The 16,212-nt window shown below is 36.5% G+C and overlaps 11 protein-coding genes and 2 pseudogenes across 13 annotated transcripts, besides 2 other annotated features; 6 read left to right on the top strand and 7 right to left on the bottom strand.

The window, feature by feature from the left end:
- Nucleotides 1-1,600: part of a mobile genetic element that runs on past the window's edge.
- TVAGG3_0483590 (uncharacterized protein) lies at nucleotides 972-1,286 on the top strand (the record flags this gene model as incomplete). The annotated part of the gene is made up of 1 exon (XM_001580536.2): nucleotides 972-1,286. A coding segment is annotated over one exon (315 nt), but the record flags the coding sequence as incomplete, so codon positions are not given.
- A 619-nt stretch (nucleotides 1,601-2,219) lies between the features above and the next one.
- Nucleotides 2,220-2,483, top strand: TVAGG3_0483570 (protein heterodimerization protein; the record flags this gene model as incomplete). The annotated part of the gene is made up of 1 exon (XM_051235945.1): nucleotides 2,220-2,483. One exon carries the CDS (start codon nucleotides 2,220-2,222, stop codon nucleotides 2,481-2,483), a length of 264 nt encoding a protein of 87 aa, XP_051093769.1.
- Nucleotides 2,484-2,546: 63 nt separating this feature from the next.
- Nucleotides 2,547-12,973: a mobile genetic element.
- TVAGG3_0483560 lies at nucleotides 2,606-3,202 on the bottom strand (annotated as a pseudogene). The gene has a single exon. A coding segment is annotated over exon 1 (597 nt).
- On the top strand, nucleotides 3,796-3,996 carry TVAGG3_0483550 (uncharacterized protein; the record flags this gene model as incomplete). The annotated part of the gene is made up of 1 exon (XM_051235944.1): nucleotides 3,796-3,996. One exon carries the CDS (start codon nucleotides 3,796-3,798, stop codon nucleotides 3,994-3,996), a length of 201 nt encoding a protein of 66 aa, XP_051093768.1.
- TVAGG3_0483540 (uncharacterized protein) lies at nucleotides 4,025-4,633 on the bottom strand (the record flags this gene model as incomplete). The annotated part of the gene is made up of 1 exon (XM_051235943.1): nucleotides 4,025-4,633. One exon carries the CDS (start codon nucleotides 4,631-4,633, stop codon nucleotides 4,025-4,027), a length of 609 nt encoding a protein of 202 aa, XP_051093767.1.
- TVAGG3_0483530 (uncharacterized protein) lies at nucleotides 5,006-5,380 on the top strand (the record flags this gene model as incomplete). The annotated part of the gene is made up of 1 exon (XM_051235942.1): nucleotides 5,006-5,380. One exon carries the CDS (start codon nucleotides 5,006-5,008, stop codon nucleotides 5,378-5,380), a length of 375 nt encoding a protein of 124 aa, XP_051093766.1.
- Nucleotides 5,408-5,692, top strand: TVAGG3_0483520 (uncharacterized protein; the record flags this gene model as incomplete). Its single annotated transcript, XM_051235941.1, has 1 exon — nucleotides 5,408-5,692. The coding sequence occupies one exon, from the start codon at nucleotides 5,408-5,410 to the stop codon at nucleotides 5,690-5,692; it is 285 nt and encodes a 94-aa protein (XP_051093765.1).
- Nucleotides 7,485-9,610, bottom strand: TVAGG3_0483510 (annotated as a pseudogene). Its single transcript has one exon. A coding segment is annotated over exon 1 (2,126 nt).
- On the bottom strand, nucleotides 10,258-10,413 carry TVAGG3_0483500 (uncharacterized protein; the record flags this gene model as incomplete). Its single annotated transcript, XM_051235940.1, has 1 exon — nucleotides 10,258-10,413. The coding sequence occupies one exon, from the start codon at nucleotides 10,411-10,413 to the stop codon at nucleotides 10,258-10,260; it is 156 nt and encodes a 51-aa protein (XP_051093764.1).
- On the bottom strand, nucleotides 10,432-10,833 carry TVAGG3_0483490 (uncharacterized protein; the record flags this gene model as incomplete). Its single annotated transcript, XM_051235939.1, has 1 exon — nucleotides 10,432-10,833. One exon carries the CDS (start codon nucleotides 10,831-10,833, stop codon nucleotides 10,432-10,434), a length of 402 nt encoding a protein of 133 aa, XP_051093763.1.
- TVAGG3_0483480 (phage tail repeat-like family) lies at nucleotides 12,370-12,943 on the bottom strand (the record flags this gene model as incomplete). The annotated part of the gene is made up of 1 exon (XM_051235938.1): nucleotides 12,370-12,943. A coding segment is annotated over one exon (574 nt), but the record flags the coding sequence as incomplete, so codon positions are not given.
- Nucleotides 12,974-13,111: 138 nt separating the features above from the next.
- On the top strand, nucleotides 13,112-13,960 carry TVAGG3_0483460 (uncharacterized protein; the record flags this gene model as incomplete). The annotated part of the gene is made up of 1 exon (XM_051235937.1): nucleotides 13,112-13,960. One exon carries the CDS (start codon nucleotides 13,112-13,114, stop codon nucleotides 13,958-13,960), a length of 849 nt encoding a protein of 282 aa, XP_051093761.1.
- Nucleotides 13,961-14,279: 319 nt separating this feature from the next.
- On the bottom strand, nucleotides 14,280-14,587 carry TVAGG3_0483450 (uncharacterized protein; the record flags this gene model as incomplete). Its single annotated transcript, XM_001580491.2, has 1 exon — nucleotides 14,280-14,587. A coding segment is annotated over one exon (308 nt), but the record flags the coding sequence as incomplete, so codon positions are not given.
- Between the last annotated feature and the right edge of the window lie 1,625 nt (nucleotides 14,588-16,212).

Here is a 16,212-nt window from a genome sequence, read left to right as displayed (position 1 = left end):
CTTCAAATTATCAAAATTTCGAGGAAAGTTTCCTTGCTTCAAAGTAGAGATGGAGCCCTTTGAGCCACTGCATATAGGTCAGTGACTCAAAATACTCCATCTCTACTAGAAATCGCCAAAATTTGGGTCGCAATCTTTGAAATGCGACGCAAGTTTTGGCAATTTCGCGAGGGACTTGCTCCATTTGGTGCATAGATTCACACTCTATGCACCAGATGGAACAATTCTTTCGCTGACAGCGGGAAACTTTGTCTGAATAGTTTAACATTCAGACAAAGTTTCCCGCTGTCAGAGGAGGAATGGAAGGGTAAGAGGTATATATTCATAATGTATACCTCTTACTCTTCCATTCCCTCAGAAAAGTTCAAAAACTTGGTGCAATCAGTTCTGATTGCCCAAGTTTTTGAACTTTATATAAGGAATTGTTGGCTATGATGTACTGATCATGAATCAGTACATCATAGCCAACAATTCCTTCCCAAACAGTGGGAAACTTTGTCTGAATAGTTTAACATTCAGACAAAGTTTCCGCTGTCAGGGAGGGAATTAGAGGGTGGGAGATATATAGATAGACTATAAATCTCTCACCCTTTAATTCCCTCAAGAAAGTTCAAAAACTTGGGTGCAATCAGAACTGATTGCACCCAAGTTTTTGAATTTTGTATAAGGAATTGTTGGCTATGATGTACTGATCATGAATCAGTACATCATAGCCAACAATTCTACCTTTTAACCAAAGATAATTGATTCGTATGTAAAATATTAAGCTAAAATTTCTCTTTCTTTTAGTACACATTCTTCCATTTCGTGTACATGTATCATATATTAAGTACTAGTTATCTATTCTATATCCTTTATCCCAATTTAGATACTCAAAGATAATTCTTTTTCAGAAGAAAAAAAATATTTTCTATTAAACCGTTATTTTTTCAATGTGAGTTTTCAATTTTATTTTTCCTTTTTGCTGCTCAATGCAACATCCTCCACCCGATCCTCCATGCGAGGTTGATCAAGCCATAGGATATTTAGAATATTCTCGTTTTGTTATAGCTGCAGAGCTGCATGGTAACATAAGATTTGTCAAAGACCCACAAAAACTATCAATTGGAACAGGAGTATTAATCTACCACCGATGCGAATACGAAGGCTGCCCAGCAGGCTTTAAATTTATTAAAAATTTCGACAATTACATTTTTAAATCTGCAAACTTAACTCATATTCACTCAGGACCACCACCACAACATAAAAATACACCTACAAGTGGTACTTACCGTGCTTGGATTAAAAAATTTCTCATGAATCACGGAAGTCCACTTAATGCAACACAAGAAGTCAACAAAACGCTTGAAATACCTAAAGATCATACTTGTATTCACATGACTATGAAACAAACTGCAATCAATCAATTGAAATATTATTTACAACAAAAAGATCTTATGAGATCTTTACCAGACATATCTTTAAATCAATTTCAATCTTTACAAAACTATGTTAATCAATGGGAAGATCAACATGATGACCTTATTTATTTTGACATTCAAGGTGAAGATACTGATTTTCCAGACAAATTGGTTTTTATTTACTCTGATAATGATATGATGAATTTCTGTTTATTACAATATAATACTTATATATTTTCAAAAAGACATTTTGAAAAGATATCTCAAAAGTTCTCTGAAAACCTATTTTTGATTAATTTTGAGAAATATCCGTATTAAATTAATCAATAAATTCATTCAACACTACTTTAATTTTAAATTCAAAAAATTATATGTGCTTCTTAAAATGTCTCACAAAAATTTTATTATAAAATTATATACAATATTAAAAATCCCACAACATTTTTTACTTTACATAATCGTACCTCCTCGATGATTAATTTCCCCTCAATTTCTATCGTTGACCGAACTTAGCATGCAACAATTATACATAATTGGAATACGCGTATTGACTTTGGATGCAACAATGTTGTGGGATTTTTAATATGCTGACAAATCCGATCTTTAAATAATTTATGTGCGATCCTTGATCTATTTTCATGAATCAAGTGATTTGGAGTGATAAAATTACTGTTTGTGCCGTAGATTGTTTTTAAATATCAAATATGAAAAGAATGAATGAATACCATTCAGGATATTATTTTGCCATTTTAGACCATTGAATTTTTGGCGCCATCAATTGAATAATTTGGCGCCAAAACCGAAAATCATGATTTTAGAATGTCTTCCAAGAAGCCAGCCTCTAAAACACCAACCGAGAAGAAGCCAGCCGTCGAGGGCGTCGATGCTGCCAACGCTGCCAAGCAAGACAAGAAGCTCCGCCACAAGAAGCGTGCTGAACACTTCTCATCCTACATCTTCAAGGTTCTTAAGCAGGTCCACCCAGATATCGGTATCTCCAACAAGGCTATGATGGTCATGAACTCTTTCGTTACAGATATCTTCGAACGTATCGCTCAGGAGGTGCACGCCTTGTCGATATGAACGAACGTAACACACTTGGTTCTCGCGAAGTCCAGACAGCCGTTCGTCTTGTTCTTCCAGGCGATCTCTCTCTGACGGAGTAGTTATATTTCCTCATTGCTGCTTTACATTTTGAACATTGTGGTTCATTTTAGCATTGTACATTGAAATCTTACCTGCTAGTATGACTAAGGCGTCAATTGCTCTCTTTAACTCAAAAGTTGCGGGTTTTATCTGTTCATTCCATATCTTACCTCTTCTATCTTTATCTCTTATCTGCCATACACATTTTGCAACTAACGAAACAAAGTTGTCGTAGGTCTTAAACTCCCCAGATTTGTATATGTCAGAGATGTTCTTATATACCATATCGCAATCTTTGTCCATGACTTTGTGGTTGCAATGAAATCCAAGAAACTCATAGTTAACCTTTCGTATGAACTTCTTTATTTCTACTGAGTCAGTTGCTTTGACTTCTATTTCATCGAATTCTGGAATAGTAAGCTTTTGTTGTTGGATTTCAGGCAATTTGGGTAAATGGTCAATATCCTGCATTTCATAAAGATACTGTTCATTTGTTTCATCTTTCGCACAACAGTCAAATTACTTGTTAAAAGTTCTTGCTTTATCTTCTGGATTTTTGTTTCGAAAGTATATGAAGAAGGAATGAAGCTTTTCATCTCTACTAACATTGAAGTTGGGTTCATGACTAACGAGTTTGGTGCTGTTGTTGCTAACATGTTCTTACAATAAAAATAAAAAAATATTTTTTTAAAAAAACCAACTTTATTTTTTATTTCGGGAAAACTCATGACAAATTCAAGAGGGTAGAAAAGAGGTTAGAAAAGAGGTTATATCTAACCTTCTACCCTAAAATATATTTTTGCCGAATTCATGAGTTTTGGTTGAAAGAATACGGTGGAGCCAAAAGTGGCTCGACCTCAAAACAAGCATTTTCTGTATAAAATTCATGAAAATTCATGAGGGTAGAAAAGAGGTTAGAAAAGAGGTTATATACCTTCTACCCTAAATTATATTTTTGCCGAATTCAGCAACAAAATTCAAATTGTAAACGGTTTAATAGAAAAAGTGTATTTTTTCATGTCCGAAGACTCGAAGGTGCAACACTTCCAAAATACCGACGAACTCAGAAGAGCAGCATGGCAGTATCTTGACAACTTCTTTGAGTTCTCCAGGTACACCTTGGAAAATGCTGAAGAACTCCGACACAGAGAATTTGGAGAAATTGCACTCCAATACTACCTTGACAAACAAAGGGTAAACAAAGGGTAAAATAAGACTAAAAACTTAACGTTTAAAAAGTGACATTTTTATGAGCTCCGAGTCACCGAGAAAACTTGGTCAGATGTTAGCAGCTTACTTCCCTGAGGAGGATGGAAGCGTTACATACGTAAGGTTCAAAAACAACGAACCTGGAATTGCGTACCAAATTCGCAATTACATGACCATGGAAGAGTACGAAAGGTTTCTACAAGAGAAACCAGCTCTAAACAACTCAGAAAAGAAAGAGTAAAAAGTTTAACTCGTAATTGTTTATTTTTTTACTTGTATGGGCAAGCTGCAAGAATGAAGTCGACTATCTCAGTCTTTGTCTTGACCAGTTGGACTGCTCTTGCGAGTACGTCTGTTTTGCGGTCTCCAGCTGGTGTCTGACCTTCGTAATTGCGCATGTTCTTGAGAGCTCCAACTGTAAATGGCTGTAAGATGAAGAGTCTCTCAGACTGCTTGAGGTAGTCTTCACGGTCACGAACCGAATCTGTGGTACGAGTCGAATTGGTCGACCTTAGGGAAGAGACTGAAAGCCTGTCATCTTCCATAGGGGCTGTGGCATACTCTTTGCGTAAACGGTTCAGACCTTCTTCGAACTCTTGGTCTCTCTTCGATTGGGATTGAGATTGGAATTGGGGTGGAGGGTTTGACATGAACATCCAAGGGTTAGGGAAGTAAGGCATGGGTTGAGGAGGGTAGTTTGGAAAGCCTTGTGGTGGGTAGTTTGGAAAGCCTTGTGGTGGGTAGTAACCTTGAGGTGGAAATTGGTAGTAATTCGGAGGTCCTTGTTGGAACTGAGGTTGCTGAGGAGACTGTTGTGGTGCTGGAGCATGCTGTTCCTCTGGCTGTGGAACGGGTTCAGTAGGTGGGACGTCGGACATTCGTTTGTGTCTTAACCGTCTTTGTTCTGAAACAATATAATATTGTCTTGAAAAAGTACAACATTGTCTTGAAAAAGTACAACATTGTCTTGAAAAAGTACAACATTGTCTTGAAAAAGTACAACATTGTCTTGAAAAAGTACAACATTGTCTTGAAAAAGTACAACATTGTTCTGAAAAAGTTCAAGACTTGTTCTGAAAAAGTACAGCTGTACTCAAATTTGAGAGACATTGTACTGAATTTATACAACATTGTTCTGAAAAAGTACAACATTGTTCTGAAAAAGTACAATATTGTCTTGAAAAAGTACAACATTGTCTTGAAAAAGTACAACATTGTCTTGAAAAAGTACAATATTGTACTGACTCAGTATGGAGCTTGACCCCTTAGACGAAGCAATTTATCTAATTGAGGTAAATGAAACCGTGAAGGAATATCTCAGCAAGTGCAAACCAAGCAAGTCCATTGGCTTCTGGTTGTCCAAGAATAGTGTCTTAAAGTTGGAAATTGAAACAGGTGTTGCAATTCAAGTTCCAGAAGGCACTGCATTCGATGATATTAAGGATGTGAAGAAAGAAGCCCTCTTGAAGTTCTTCATGAAACGTCCTTGGATACTACTTCCATATCGTGAGAGCCCAATTCCACGAATTACACAAATTCTCAGAGCACTACTTCACTACTCTGGACAGCCGTTCTTCATAACCTCAGAAGGCGACATCCAACCAATTCTTCAGCCAGTTCAGTAAACATCTCATTTTAACTTCACTTTTTTTATGTTTTTACTCACACTCGTACTCAACAGGTTTGTGTACAACTATTTCAACTGTGAACCTTGTATTGACCGGTCTTCCTGCAAATGCAAGTTCGGTCAATACACAATTTATGGTGGCAAGAAAGACAGTGGGGAATGTTATTCTGACATCTGTTGTTGCGCTCGAGAGAGAATTGAAATTCCAGACCCAACTCCAACACCAACACTCAAGTTGCCAAAGACTCATGTGAAGAAGAAGCCTTCTGGTAAGTTTCTTATAGCCATATACATGGCACGCTTTGAGTAAAAACATTTTTTTCATTTTTTGAATGAAGCAAGTTAAATTCGTCCCACACCAATCTCAATGGACCGATGAAGAGTTTCAAGCATGGTTGAAGGTGTTGAGAACGACATAGACGGCGAACTTGAAGGAGCTCAAACCACAATTGCAACCAAAATTGCAAGTCAAGGAACAGATAGCTCCACTTAAAGCTACCAAAGCTACTCTTGACCTCATGGATAGTTACCGTTTAGAAGTAAAGAGTGGAATAAGACAATTAAAATTAAAACTTCTAAACTACGAAGCTATACTCCAAAAGTTAGCAGAAATGAGAAGACTTTACCAGAGCTACTTACATGTAAGGGACTTACCTTCAAGCAGTCCGACCAAAGATGAATTTTCTGACATTGTCCCAATTTTGTCCGAAAGTCAGCTCAGATGTTTTGAACTGCTCCCAACATATCCAGAATATGAACGTTTGCCTGAACTCTTCCGCAATCTCAAAAAACGTTTTTTGGTTCTCATGTTCGAAACTTTTATCGGAAGAGACAACAAACGTTCAGAAGAAGAACAAGATATTATTTTAAACTTGTTGTATGACTTAACCGTCATAACAAGCTTTTTGAAGTAAAACCGTCATTCTCAAACCACTTCATTTTTTCGATGTCCGAACAAGCACCGAAGCCAAACTCAATGGCAGATGTCCTTTCAATGTTGCCAGACAAGCGCCCAGTTCAAATTCAAATTTTGAATTTGAAAGCTCATCTGACAAACACCGTTAAGACTCTCCAAAGTAGTCTTATGGAAGAGATGACCAAGCTCAAAGCCGATGTCCTCATGAACCAAGCTTCCAATGAGAAATGCCTGAATGATTTGACGGAAACCTTGCGCATTTACGCGAGAGAGAACCGAGACCTTGCCAGACTCATCTACCGTTTCTTCGAAGAGATAGACGCCATCTGGAAGGTACTCGGAAAGGACAGAACTGCAACACCGTACTTCGTGAACACAGAATTGAAGAAGGAATTGTCGAGGAAGAAGAGAAACACGAAGAAGAGGAAGAGGAAGAAGAGGAAGAAGAGAAACACGAAGAAGAGGAAGTTTGGGCAACCCTTGTTGCCGATGACACTTACGAAATTTCCCAACCCTACCCATACCAAATCCGCAACAAGGAGACAGGCAAGGTTCTTACCCCAGTCCTCAACAACTTGGGACACTTGAACCTTACCCTTCGGAATTACGGTTCAATCTCCATGGGCAAGCTTGTCGCAATTCAATGGGTTCCAAATCCAAACAAGAAGACGAAGGTCAGACACATTGACGGTGACAAGCTCAACAACCGTAAGGAGAACCTCGAGTGGTTCTAAGAGTAAAAAAATTTTATTTTAGGGGGAAACCCCGAGTAAATTTAGGTGTTTATTTGGTAAGTAGTAAATTAAGGTAATTTGGACAAGTAGTTCCGACCTCTGAATTGGACTCTTTCGTCATCCCAGTTGCGTAGGAGGTCGTCCCAGAGGAGTTGGTAGAATTGCCAATCCAAGGACGATTTGTCCTCCCAGGCATTGAGGATGTACTGCTCGTAGAGTCTCATGACCTCTGCCTTGCACCAGACACCCTCTCCCTTGGAACGTAAGGCTTCTTCGAAGTGCTCGAATGCGATTGGCTGCGGACCATCTGAAATGACACTTTTTGTCCGTTTGGTCAATGTTCGTGTCTCGTGCCATAGTCGACGAAAATACAAACAAACAGGTTATATATGAGTTTGAGACCAAGAATGGTGTAACTCGACCTGTCCGATTCAAATTCGAATAAAAATTTTTTATTTCATGCAATGTTTTATTTCTGTGCCGTCTTCAAGTATGCCCCAGTACTTACGCTTGGAGAGGACATGAACTTCGGTGAAAATTTTGTCCAATTTGAATTGACCCATCTTTTCACCGACCATTCCCATTTCAATGAGTTTGTTATAGCCTTCTTCGTTCGTCATGAGTGCGTCAATGTTCTCATAGTAAACCTTCACTTTGGATTTGACTTCGGAGAAGAATTTGTTGTAGTTGTCAAGGACTGCCTTTGCGAACTGAGGGTAAGACCAATGTTCGACAATAGGTTTTAATGTGGTTACTAAGCCACTTTGACCTTGAGTGAATTCGTACTTCAAAACAAAAGGAGAAAACCTTTCAACAAAGTTGTCGACCTTCTCATAGTGTTTACTCTTCATCTTTGAGGTTTCTTAATGGAATATCCCCATGTCGAATTCATAAGCAATTTGAGTGTCATTGCAAGTTTGGGGTTTGAAGCTTTCCTAATATCATACAGTTGTTGTATGACTTTTCCAACTGTATAGTTCCTTCCTGGGAACTCACCATCTTCGTTTGGAATTCCAGTCGGGATATATTGGACGAACCTCATGTACGCAGCGTTAAGGTCGACATAGTATATCTTTTCATCTGAGTCGAACTTGTCGCAACCAATGGGTCCAGTTCGTGGAAATTCAAGTGAGTCTCTTATCTTCTGAGAAACTTCTCCTGTTATCTCATAAACATCGTCGAAGCAACCTGTTTCATATAAAACCTTCTGACCTAACTCAGATGCTCTCCAATACAATTTGACGTCAATTGGATGTCTCAATGGAAGTTTGTTTATAGCATCTTGAAGTTCTTGCAACCTCATTGGAAGTTCTTCTGGTTCAGGTTGGTATCCGAACAATCCAACTCCTTTTGGAACTGTGTACTTCTTTTGTGCTAGAACTTTGTCTGGAACAACTTTTGGTCTTGCTAACAATGAAAAGTTTGTTTCGTCTTTTGGTACAAAAGTTTCTGTCAGCTTGTCATCTGGAATTGGTTCCAACAAACCTTTCTCGAAAAGAATGTTTACAGCTCTGACAATGTTGCACTTGCCTTTTCCGAACAATGGGTTTGTAAGACTTTCGTTCAACATGAAGTGGTTGTGGACAATTACAATCTTCAACCATGGTAAGTCTTTGTCAACAACATAGTCGTCATGTGAAGAACCTTTAGCGGTATGTTGACTCGGATATTGACATTTGCCAACGGTGCAATTTTTGCCAATTGACCTCTGAGAATGTACCTTGTCTTCACACATGACTCAAGATACTTCATCTTCTCATCTGTAACAAGACCAGAGTTCCTGAGACATGTAAGAATACAAGGTTCATTGACAATTGTTTCAATTGAATTGTAAATTCCATACCTTGTCAAGTCAATGTCAGACTTATTTATGAACGGGAAGTATCCAGCATGTTGTCTGACTGCTTGAGGGTTAGGTTGGTACCATTCAAATTTTACACTTGCAATTCCTTCAATTGCATTCAAAATGTCTGAGTCGGAGTCAACCATTTGTTCTCTCTTTGTAGTCTTGAAAGCGTCAAGAAGTTGCAGCTGTTGTGACATTGCCATGTGCATAGTAAATGTGACCGTCCAAATCTGTTACGGTTAGTCTGAGATTGTATCCTTTCTTATTTCCGTCTTGTATGCAGCAAGTACTCCCATGAAGCCTTCTTTGTTCTTTCCTTCGTCAAAGTTTACTGTAAAGGTTCGACCAGATGTAATTTGACTTCTAACTTCACGTACTTTTCATATGCATATCTTGTTCTTTCCATGGGAGCATGTGTCTTCACCTTTTCCTTTTTCCTTCTCAAAGGATGCAATTGTTCGTCATGTTTCCAGTAGAATCTGGCAAAGCCGTCGTGTCCTTCAACTTGAGGTTCAGAAACATCGAAAGGCATGTCCATAAGACGTTCTTCTTCTAACCTCTCTAGTCTGTTTGGATAATTTGCGCGTGCTGTTTCCAAGTCCATTTCATAGCGAAGACCAGACATTTGTCATAGACTTTTATGGGTCTTCCCTTCCTATATTTAAACTTCTTTGAAACTTTCCAACCATATCTTTCTAACTCTGCTTTTATTCTAGCAGATTTTCTATCCATTCTATATGGGGGCATTTTTATAAAAATAAAAAAATTTTTTTTCTTTACTTTACATAACCGCCTGCTGCCATAAGTCTTTGACGCCAACCCATACCAGCTAATGAAGGTTGACTTGGTTTAGTTTGGAAACTAACTTTGGTTTTGGTTTATCTTCAGTTTTTGGCTTCCCTTCTTCTATCGGTTTTTCGTCACTTTTCGGTTCCTCTGACTTTACCTCACTTGCAGGTATGGTTGTGTCGTCAACATCTTCATAAATATCATATGCCATTTGTTTTTGTTTTCCTTTCAACTTTTTGTGTTTGTTGTAAAGTTTAGAATATTTCGACTCTAAGTCAATGAGATGTTCTATAATGAACTGTTGGTCAGTGAAGTAAACTTTTCCATCTGTTGTCTCGAAAGCTCCTTCAGACTTCAATATTTTATTTGTGAGAGTCTGTTTCTTTTTTGAGATACTAGCCGTTCCATTTCTATGAAAAGTGACTTTGTAGTTAGGGTTTGTATTTCCAGACCTGGCACTTTCTATTATTGAATTTTTCTCTTCATCTGTAAGTTCTTTGACAGGTTTTGACAATGGTTCTGAACTTTTTGTTTGTGGTGTCAAATCTACCGTTTCAACTTCTTCGGTCATTTCATCTCAGTAAAAAATTTTAGTTTGGTTTGTTTTCAACTGGTTGTTTAGGTTTTTTAAGTCGGTCTAAAACTTCCTGAGGTATAGGAAGAACTTGACAAACACGTGGTTGTGTAACTGCTGGAAGTCGACAAATCCATCTTGAACCCATTTGTCTCAATGCTGTATTGTTCATTTCATCTCAGTAAAAAATTTACATTCCCCACGTTTGAGGCGGTTGCGGTTGGTTGTTGTTTACCCACTGTTGTGCATGGTTATATCCTCTGTTAAAGAATCTTTCACCTTGGTCCATATAGTGCCCTGCTTGGTTATAGTAGTCATTTGCTTTGTTATAGTAGTTTCCTGCTTGTCTTCCTACATTGTCCATCCATCCTTGAACTTTTCCTCTTGTTTCAGGATTTGGAATAAGATTTGCTGCATCTCGTGCTACCTCCCAACCTTTCTGTACAGTTTGTATAATAGGTTGTGCTTTCTCTTTAAGTATACCTAATGTACTCAAAATCTTCCTTCCAATTCCAAATGCACCTCTGGCTATTGTTCCCACTGCGGGCAAAAATCTGGATGCAACTCCTGCTAATGCGCCAAATAAACCCATTTCTTATAGGGTAAAAAATGACGAATCCAAACAAGGACCCCTATGTTTCTAAAGGCAACAAAGAAAGCACTCATGATAAAAATCTTTAGTTCAACACCAAATGCTTGGTTTATGGATATCTTGGAAAACATTCCGAGGTATAGAGAAGATGGACCACCATACTGGCTAATATTTGTCGGTCAAAACACAAGATACTGTGAAGCCATACCATTACAGTCCAAAAATATTTTAGATGTGAAAACTGCTTTGACAATATTCGTTGACAAATACCATCCAACAAAACTGACATCTGACTGTGAAAGTTCTTTCAAATCAGACGATATTAAAAACTATCTGCGTTCAAAAAATGTAAACCAATATTTCATTGTCGACCAAAACCATTCTGCTCTTGGTGTCATTGACAGTTGTATAAAAATCTTAAGAGACTTAAACCAACCACAAGGTGGTGAGGTAGATGAAATGTCATATGACGACAAATATAGACATTTCTCCATGGCAAAGATGAGACAAGTTTTAAATATTTACAATAGCCGTAAACAAAAAGGTTTGGGAAACCACTCCCCTGAAGAAATGAAAACAACCCTGACTTAGAGAAAGACTATATATTTAATAGTTTAGTCAAAAGAGACAAACAAGAAAGAATGCCAGGCTTCAAACTTCAGAAAGGTGAAAAGTAAAAATAGAAATACCTAAACGCGACCCATATGAAAATACTATTGACTATGACAACAATGGGAACTCGACAGGTACTCGCATTCGTGTTCGTAAAAATAGAAGAAAGTATACAAGAGAATATTATGAAGTTTTAGGCAAACATGGCAAAATGTACAGACTGCAAGCAGAAGATAAAACTACTATTGTCAGACCTCGTTTCAAACTTGTTAAGGTTCAAGGTGGTATACTTTCAAAGACAGTTCCAAACAAATATAAGACAACTCCTGACGAATATGCTAAAGAAGTGGAACATGACGACTAAGCAATTCTATACCATGCGTAAACTGTCATGTAAGGTGGCATGTAGTCTTTACTTTGTCCTGTTGTTTGCGTATATCCTGAAACGCGATGTGAATGGATTCCTCCTACATCAGTGTTATCCCAGTAACAATTTATAGCAAACTTAACGTCCTCTTTAACATCATATCCTTTACCTTTTGTCATTCCTGACCAATCCCAAAATCTATGACTATGCAAACCTGCTTCAGATGTACTTAAATTTATGTAGTGACTGTGCGCAGGTAAATTTGCACCTGAAATCGTTTTACTTCCACCTGTTTCCTTGAAGAGTTTGCACAATACAAAAACCTGTCGACTATTTGAGTCCAAGTTCCGAGACCAAGTACTACTTCTGGTCTGGTAGAGTTCATTGACGTATAAATAGAACCTATAGGATATACTGTTGAAGTATTTCTGTCTTTAATGTTTGAAGCTCTGTTTTGTCTGCTTTTTTATATAACTTTTCTTCAAGTTCATTTACGTCAGAGATGCTATGTCTATGATATTTTTGTGGGTATGTTCCTTCTGTCCATGCGAAAATACGTTCTTTTGTTGCATCTACATATCCTTTTATCCATGTCGAGTCTGCTTTTGTATTCCTTAACTCTGTAACACCTTTCTCAAGCTCTTTCAACTGTTGTCCATCTTCCATTAAACCTCTGGTATGACTTGAAACCGTTTGTGCCAACATATCTACAGTTTCTTTGTCGGCTTTAAGGTCTAAACATCCTGAAACCCACCCTGTATTGGCTTTACCTTCTAAAATCTTCGATGTCCGTTCATGGTACCATTCAACCCTTTTTATAATTTCATTGTCTTTTTCATCCACATATTCCTTATCTGCCTTCTTCACTAACCCACTAGCCAGATATGCTAACTCATCGTCAACATACTCTTTGTCAGCTTTCTTTTCAACATCCTCTTTTGTTGCATATGTTGCATCTGCTCTGTCATGTTCTTCTTGAACTTTTTCAATGACATACTCTTTGTCAGCTTTGTTGTTAACATCTGCCTTCAAAAGAAGTTCATCTATAGGTTTCTCGTTTAAAGTTCTTTTTGTTGGATTTATACAAACAGTATGGTTCTTACTGTCTTGAAACAGAAACTCATCTGTCATTGGGTTTAATGTCAGTTTTAAGTTTCCTTCTTTCAATGACTCAGATATCTTAGAATAGTTTGAAAAGTTTGTTGTGTTCTTATTTAGAGCTTGCAAAATGAGTTGTCGGTTGTGTTGTATTTCTCTCATAGACGCTGTTTCTTTCGACATTTTTATTCTAGATAAAATATGCTTCCAATAGAAAAAGAAAATTCAAGAGTTGCTACAACTAAACCATTAGATGAACTTTTTACTAATGTCGGTCAAAAGTTTGAGACAGAGACCGTAAAGCATGAAGGCTATCGTTTTGACTACCCATTAAGATGGCTAAGAGACCCATCTGTCACAAAAGCTATTGGCTTTCGTAGAATGAAGTTTGTGTCTGTAGAAGATAAAAGTTTTCCATTTATTGTAAGGTTTCATATAGATTATATATCTGAAGGGAAACGAAAAATGTGGGAAGAAATTGAGCTAATACAAGTTGACCTTTCATCTTCTCTACAGACTGCGTTAAAAAATATAGAAGATAAAATAAATTCATGTTATGCAAAATATGCTGATGAATATGCAAATACCGAGAGCACACTTTATGTGAGAATTGTATATGACAAACAAAATTCACAAGTGTCATTTCAAATCTACGAAGACAATCCAAAGAAAGACGAACAAATATATACAGAATTCACTGCAATGTCATGGTATTATTTGCAAAGAATGTTAAATCAGAAAGTCGAACTTCCTTTAGCAAATATTTACAGTCGATATGCAAGAGATGAACCATATTTATTTAAAGATGTTTTCGACCCAGCTGCTATTATTGTTCATGCTTCATTTTCTGGCGCCCAAAACTCTTTCTTATGCTTGGCAAATGACTTTTACGAAAAACCTACAAAGTTATACGAACCGCCGAGTGGAAGTATTTCAGACTTTCAAGTATGGTTTACTACAGATGGAAGAAAGAGAATAATTCCATTATACCATGCGTTTTACTTAGAACTTAGTTTCATATACAACTACTATCGAACGGTAAAAATATAATTTTTAATACGGTTGAGGTGTTGGATTTGGTTGCCAACTTGACTGTGGTGCAGGTTCAGGCTGTTGTATAACAGGAGCTTGCTCTTCTGGTTCAGGGTCTTTAGGTATAATACCAACGAACTGACCTACTCTTTTGCCAATATTTTTGACTCCGTTCCAAATTCCTCTTCCGACGGTTTTTATTCCATTCCATATACCTCTTCCAACATTTCGAAAGAAGTTTCCTATCTTACTGAAGAAACCCATTTTACTATATGTAAAAATCTAATGTCCGCCTAGTCTCTTACGTTTCCTGTTGAGTTCCATAGCATTCTTTAACTGGAGCTCATACATTCTGTTTCTCCTCTGGTAGAAAACATACTCTGGGTCAACTCCTGTGTTCGCGTCATCTGCATAAAGTTGTTTATATCCCACTTCAGGGTTTGTATAAAACTCTTTCCATCTCATATTTGCATACCATGGTGGCAAACCTAACGCAGCGTCATTTGACATGGCAGTTTGCATTTGTACATCTGTTGGCACTTGACCATAGTTTGCCATTGCAGTTTGTATTCTAACTTCATTTGGAATATTCTCTGGGTTTGGTTGTCCAGGTTGCTGTGCATTCGCTAAGTTCTGTGCGTCCATTTAATATTAGATAAAAATATCTCTTACGAGTACATATACTGAACATTTGCAGGCATTGGTTCATCTTCATATTCTCTATATCTTTCTGCCACGTCAAATAAGTAAATGACACAATGGAAAAAACCTAAAACAAGTAGTCCTATTTCAAACCACATTTACTTACTAGTAAAATTTCTTTGTTATGACACTTTCTCCAGTTTATAGGACCTCTCTCATATTCTATCTTATCGTATCTAAACTCATAGTCATGTATGTCCTCTAACCATCTCATGACACTTTCCAAACCACTTTTATCGGATGTAAAGTAAAAGCATGGATGGTTATGTATAACGTCTAAAGTTTCTAAAGAGTCTCTCAAAGTCCAGTCTACTTGGTATTGAAAATCCCATGTGTTATAGAACGGCGGGTCCACTATAAAGAAAACATTTTCCTTGTCTTTATATTTTTCATACAACTCTGTCCAATGACATCTCACAAACTCTATACCCTCAATATATTTTTCTATGTTCTCTTTGAAAACATTTGTATAGTTAAGATATAAAACTTTTGACATAAGTGTTTCAATGTCATGAACTCTTATAGCACCACTATATAATAGTCTAGCAGATATACTATCCAGTCAATATACTCTGCCTTTTTCAAAACCTCTCTGACAGTATTTTTCTTATCTAATGGTATACGTTCCATCTTACCTATAGGTATCTTTTTCTTTTAACTCTTTCAATATTTTGTTTGTGTCTGGTATATGTTTGAGACGGTTCATATAGTTGTCGAAGTCATTGCATATAATCTTTGAGTCAGGAAATACAGTATGGCACAAATGGGATATATAGAAACTTCCACCGAACAAATCTACAAATGTTAGACCATTCGGTAGTTTCTTAAGTTCTCTCAATAGAATATCTTTACATCTACTCTTATTTCCAAAGAAGGGTAACGGTGGTTTTGTAAAATTCATTTTATATATATAATAAAAATGTTTTTTTCCTGAAAAGTGACAAAATTTCTTAGGGGCTAGAGGGCACGAAGTGCCTGGAAGCCCCACTACCCTTTTTTTTTTTTTTTTTTTTTTTTTTTTTTTTTTTTTTTTTTTTTTTTTTTTTTTTTTTTTTTTTTTTTTTTTTTTTTTTTTTTTTTTTTTTCTTTTTTTTTTTTTTTTTTTTTTTTTTTTTTTTTTCTTTTTTTTTTTTTTTTTTTTTTTTTTTTATGTTTAAGATATTCAGGATTTAATACTCTACGTTTATATGCTCCTAACTTAGTTCTAAAGGTTTTTCTACAAAATTTAGGAATTCCATCCTCTTTAATGTCATCAATGATTTCCATTTCATTATTTTCAATTTCTTCTTCTCGTTTATGAGGTCTTTGATTATGACTCCATTGATTCCATGAAATTAAATATTCTTTATCATTATATTTATACCTCATTAGCTTATTTTGGCTTTCATATTCATTTAATAATTCACAATCTTCATTTTTAAATTGAAGTTTAACCCATTCAGGATTTAAACAATGTTTAATTAATCGCGGAATATCTGACATCATCTATATATAGATTCTTTTATAAAAGATAAAAAAATAAATTATTTTAAAATTAATGTTAATTTTTTTAATGATTTATAAATAAA

This window comes from Trichomonas vaginalis, chromosome II (genome assembly GCF_026262505.1).
Source record: "Trichomonas vaginalis G3 chromosome II, whole genome shotgun sequence".
Classification (NCBI taxonomy): domain Eukaryota; phylum Parabasalia; order Trichomonadida; family Trichomonadidae; genus Trichomonas; species Trichomonas vaginalis.
The sequence above is the reverse complement of the archived record's forward strand: the minus strand, read 5'-3'. Positions and strand labels throughout refer to the sequence as shown.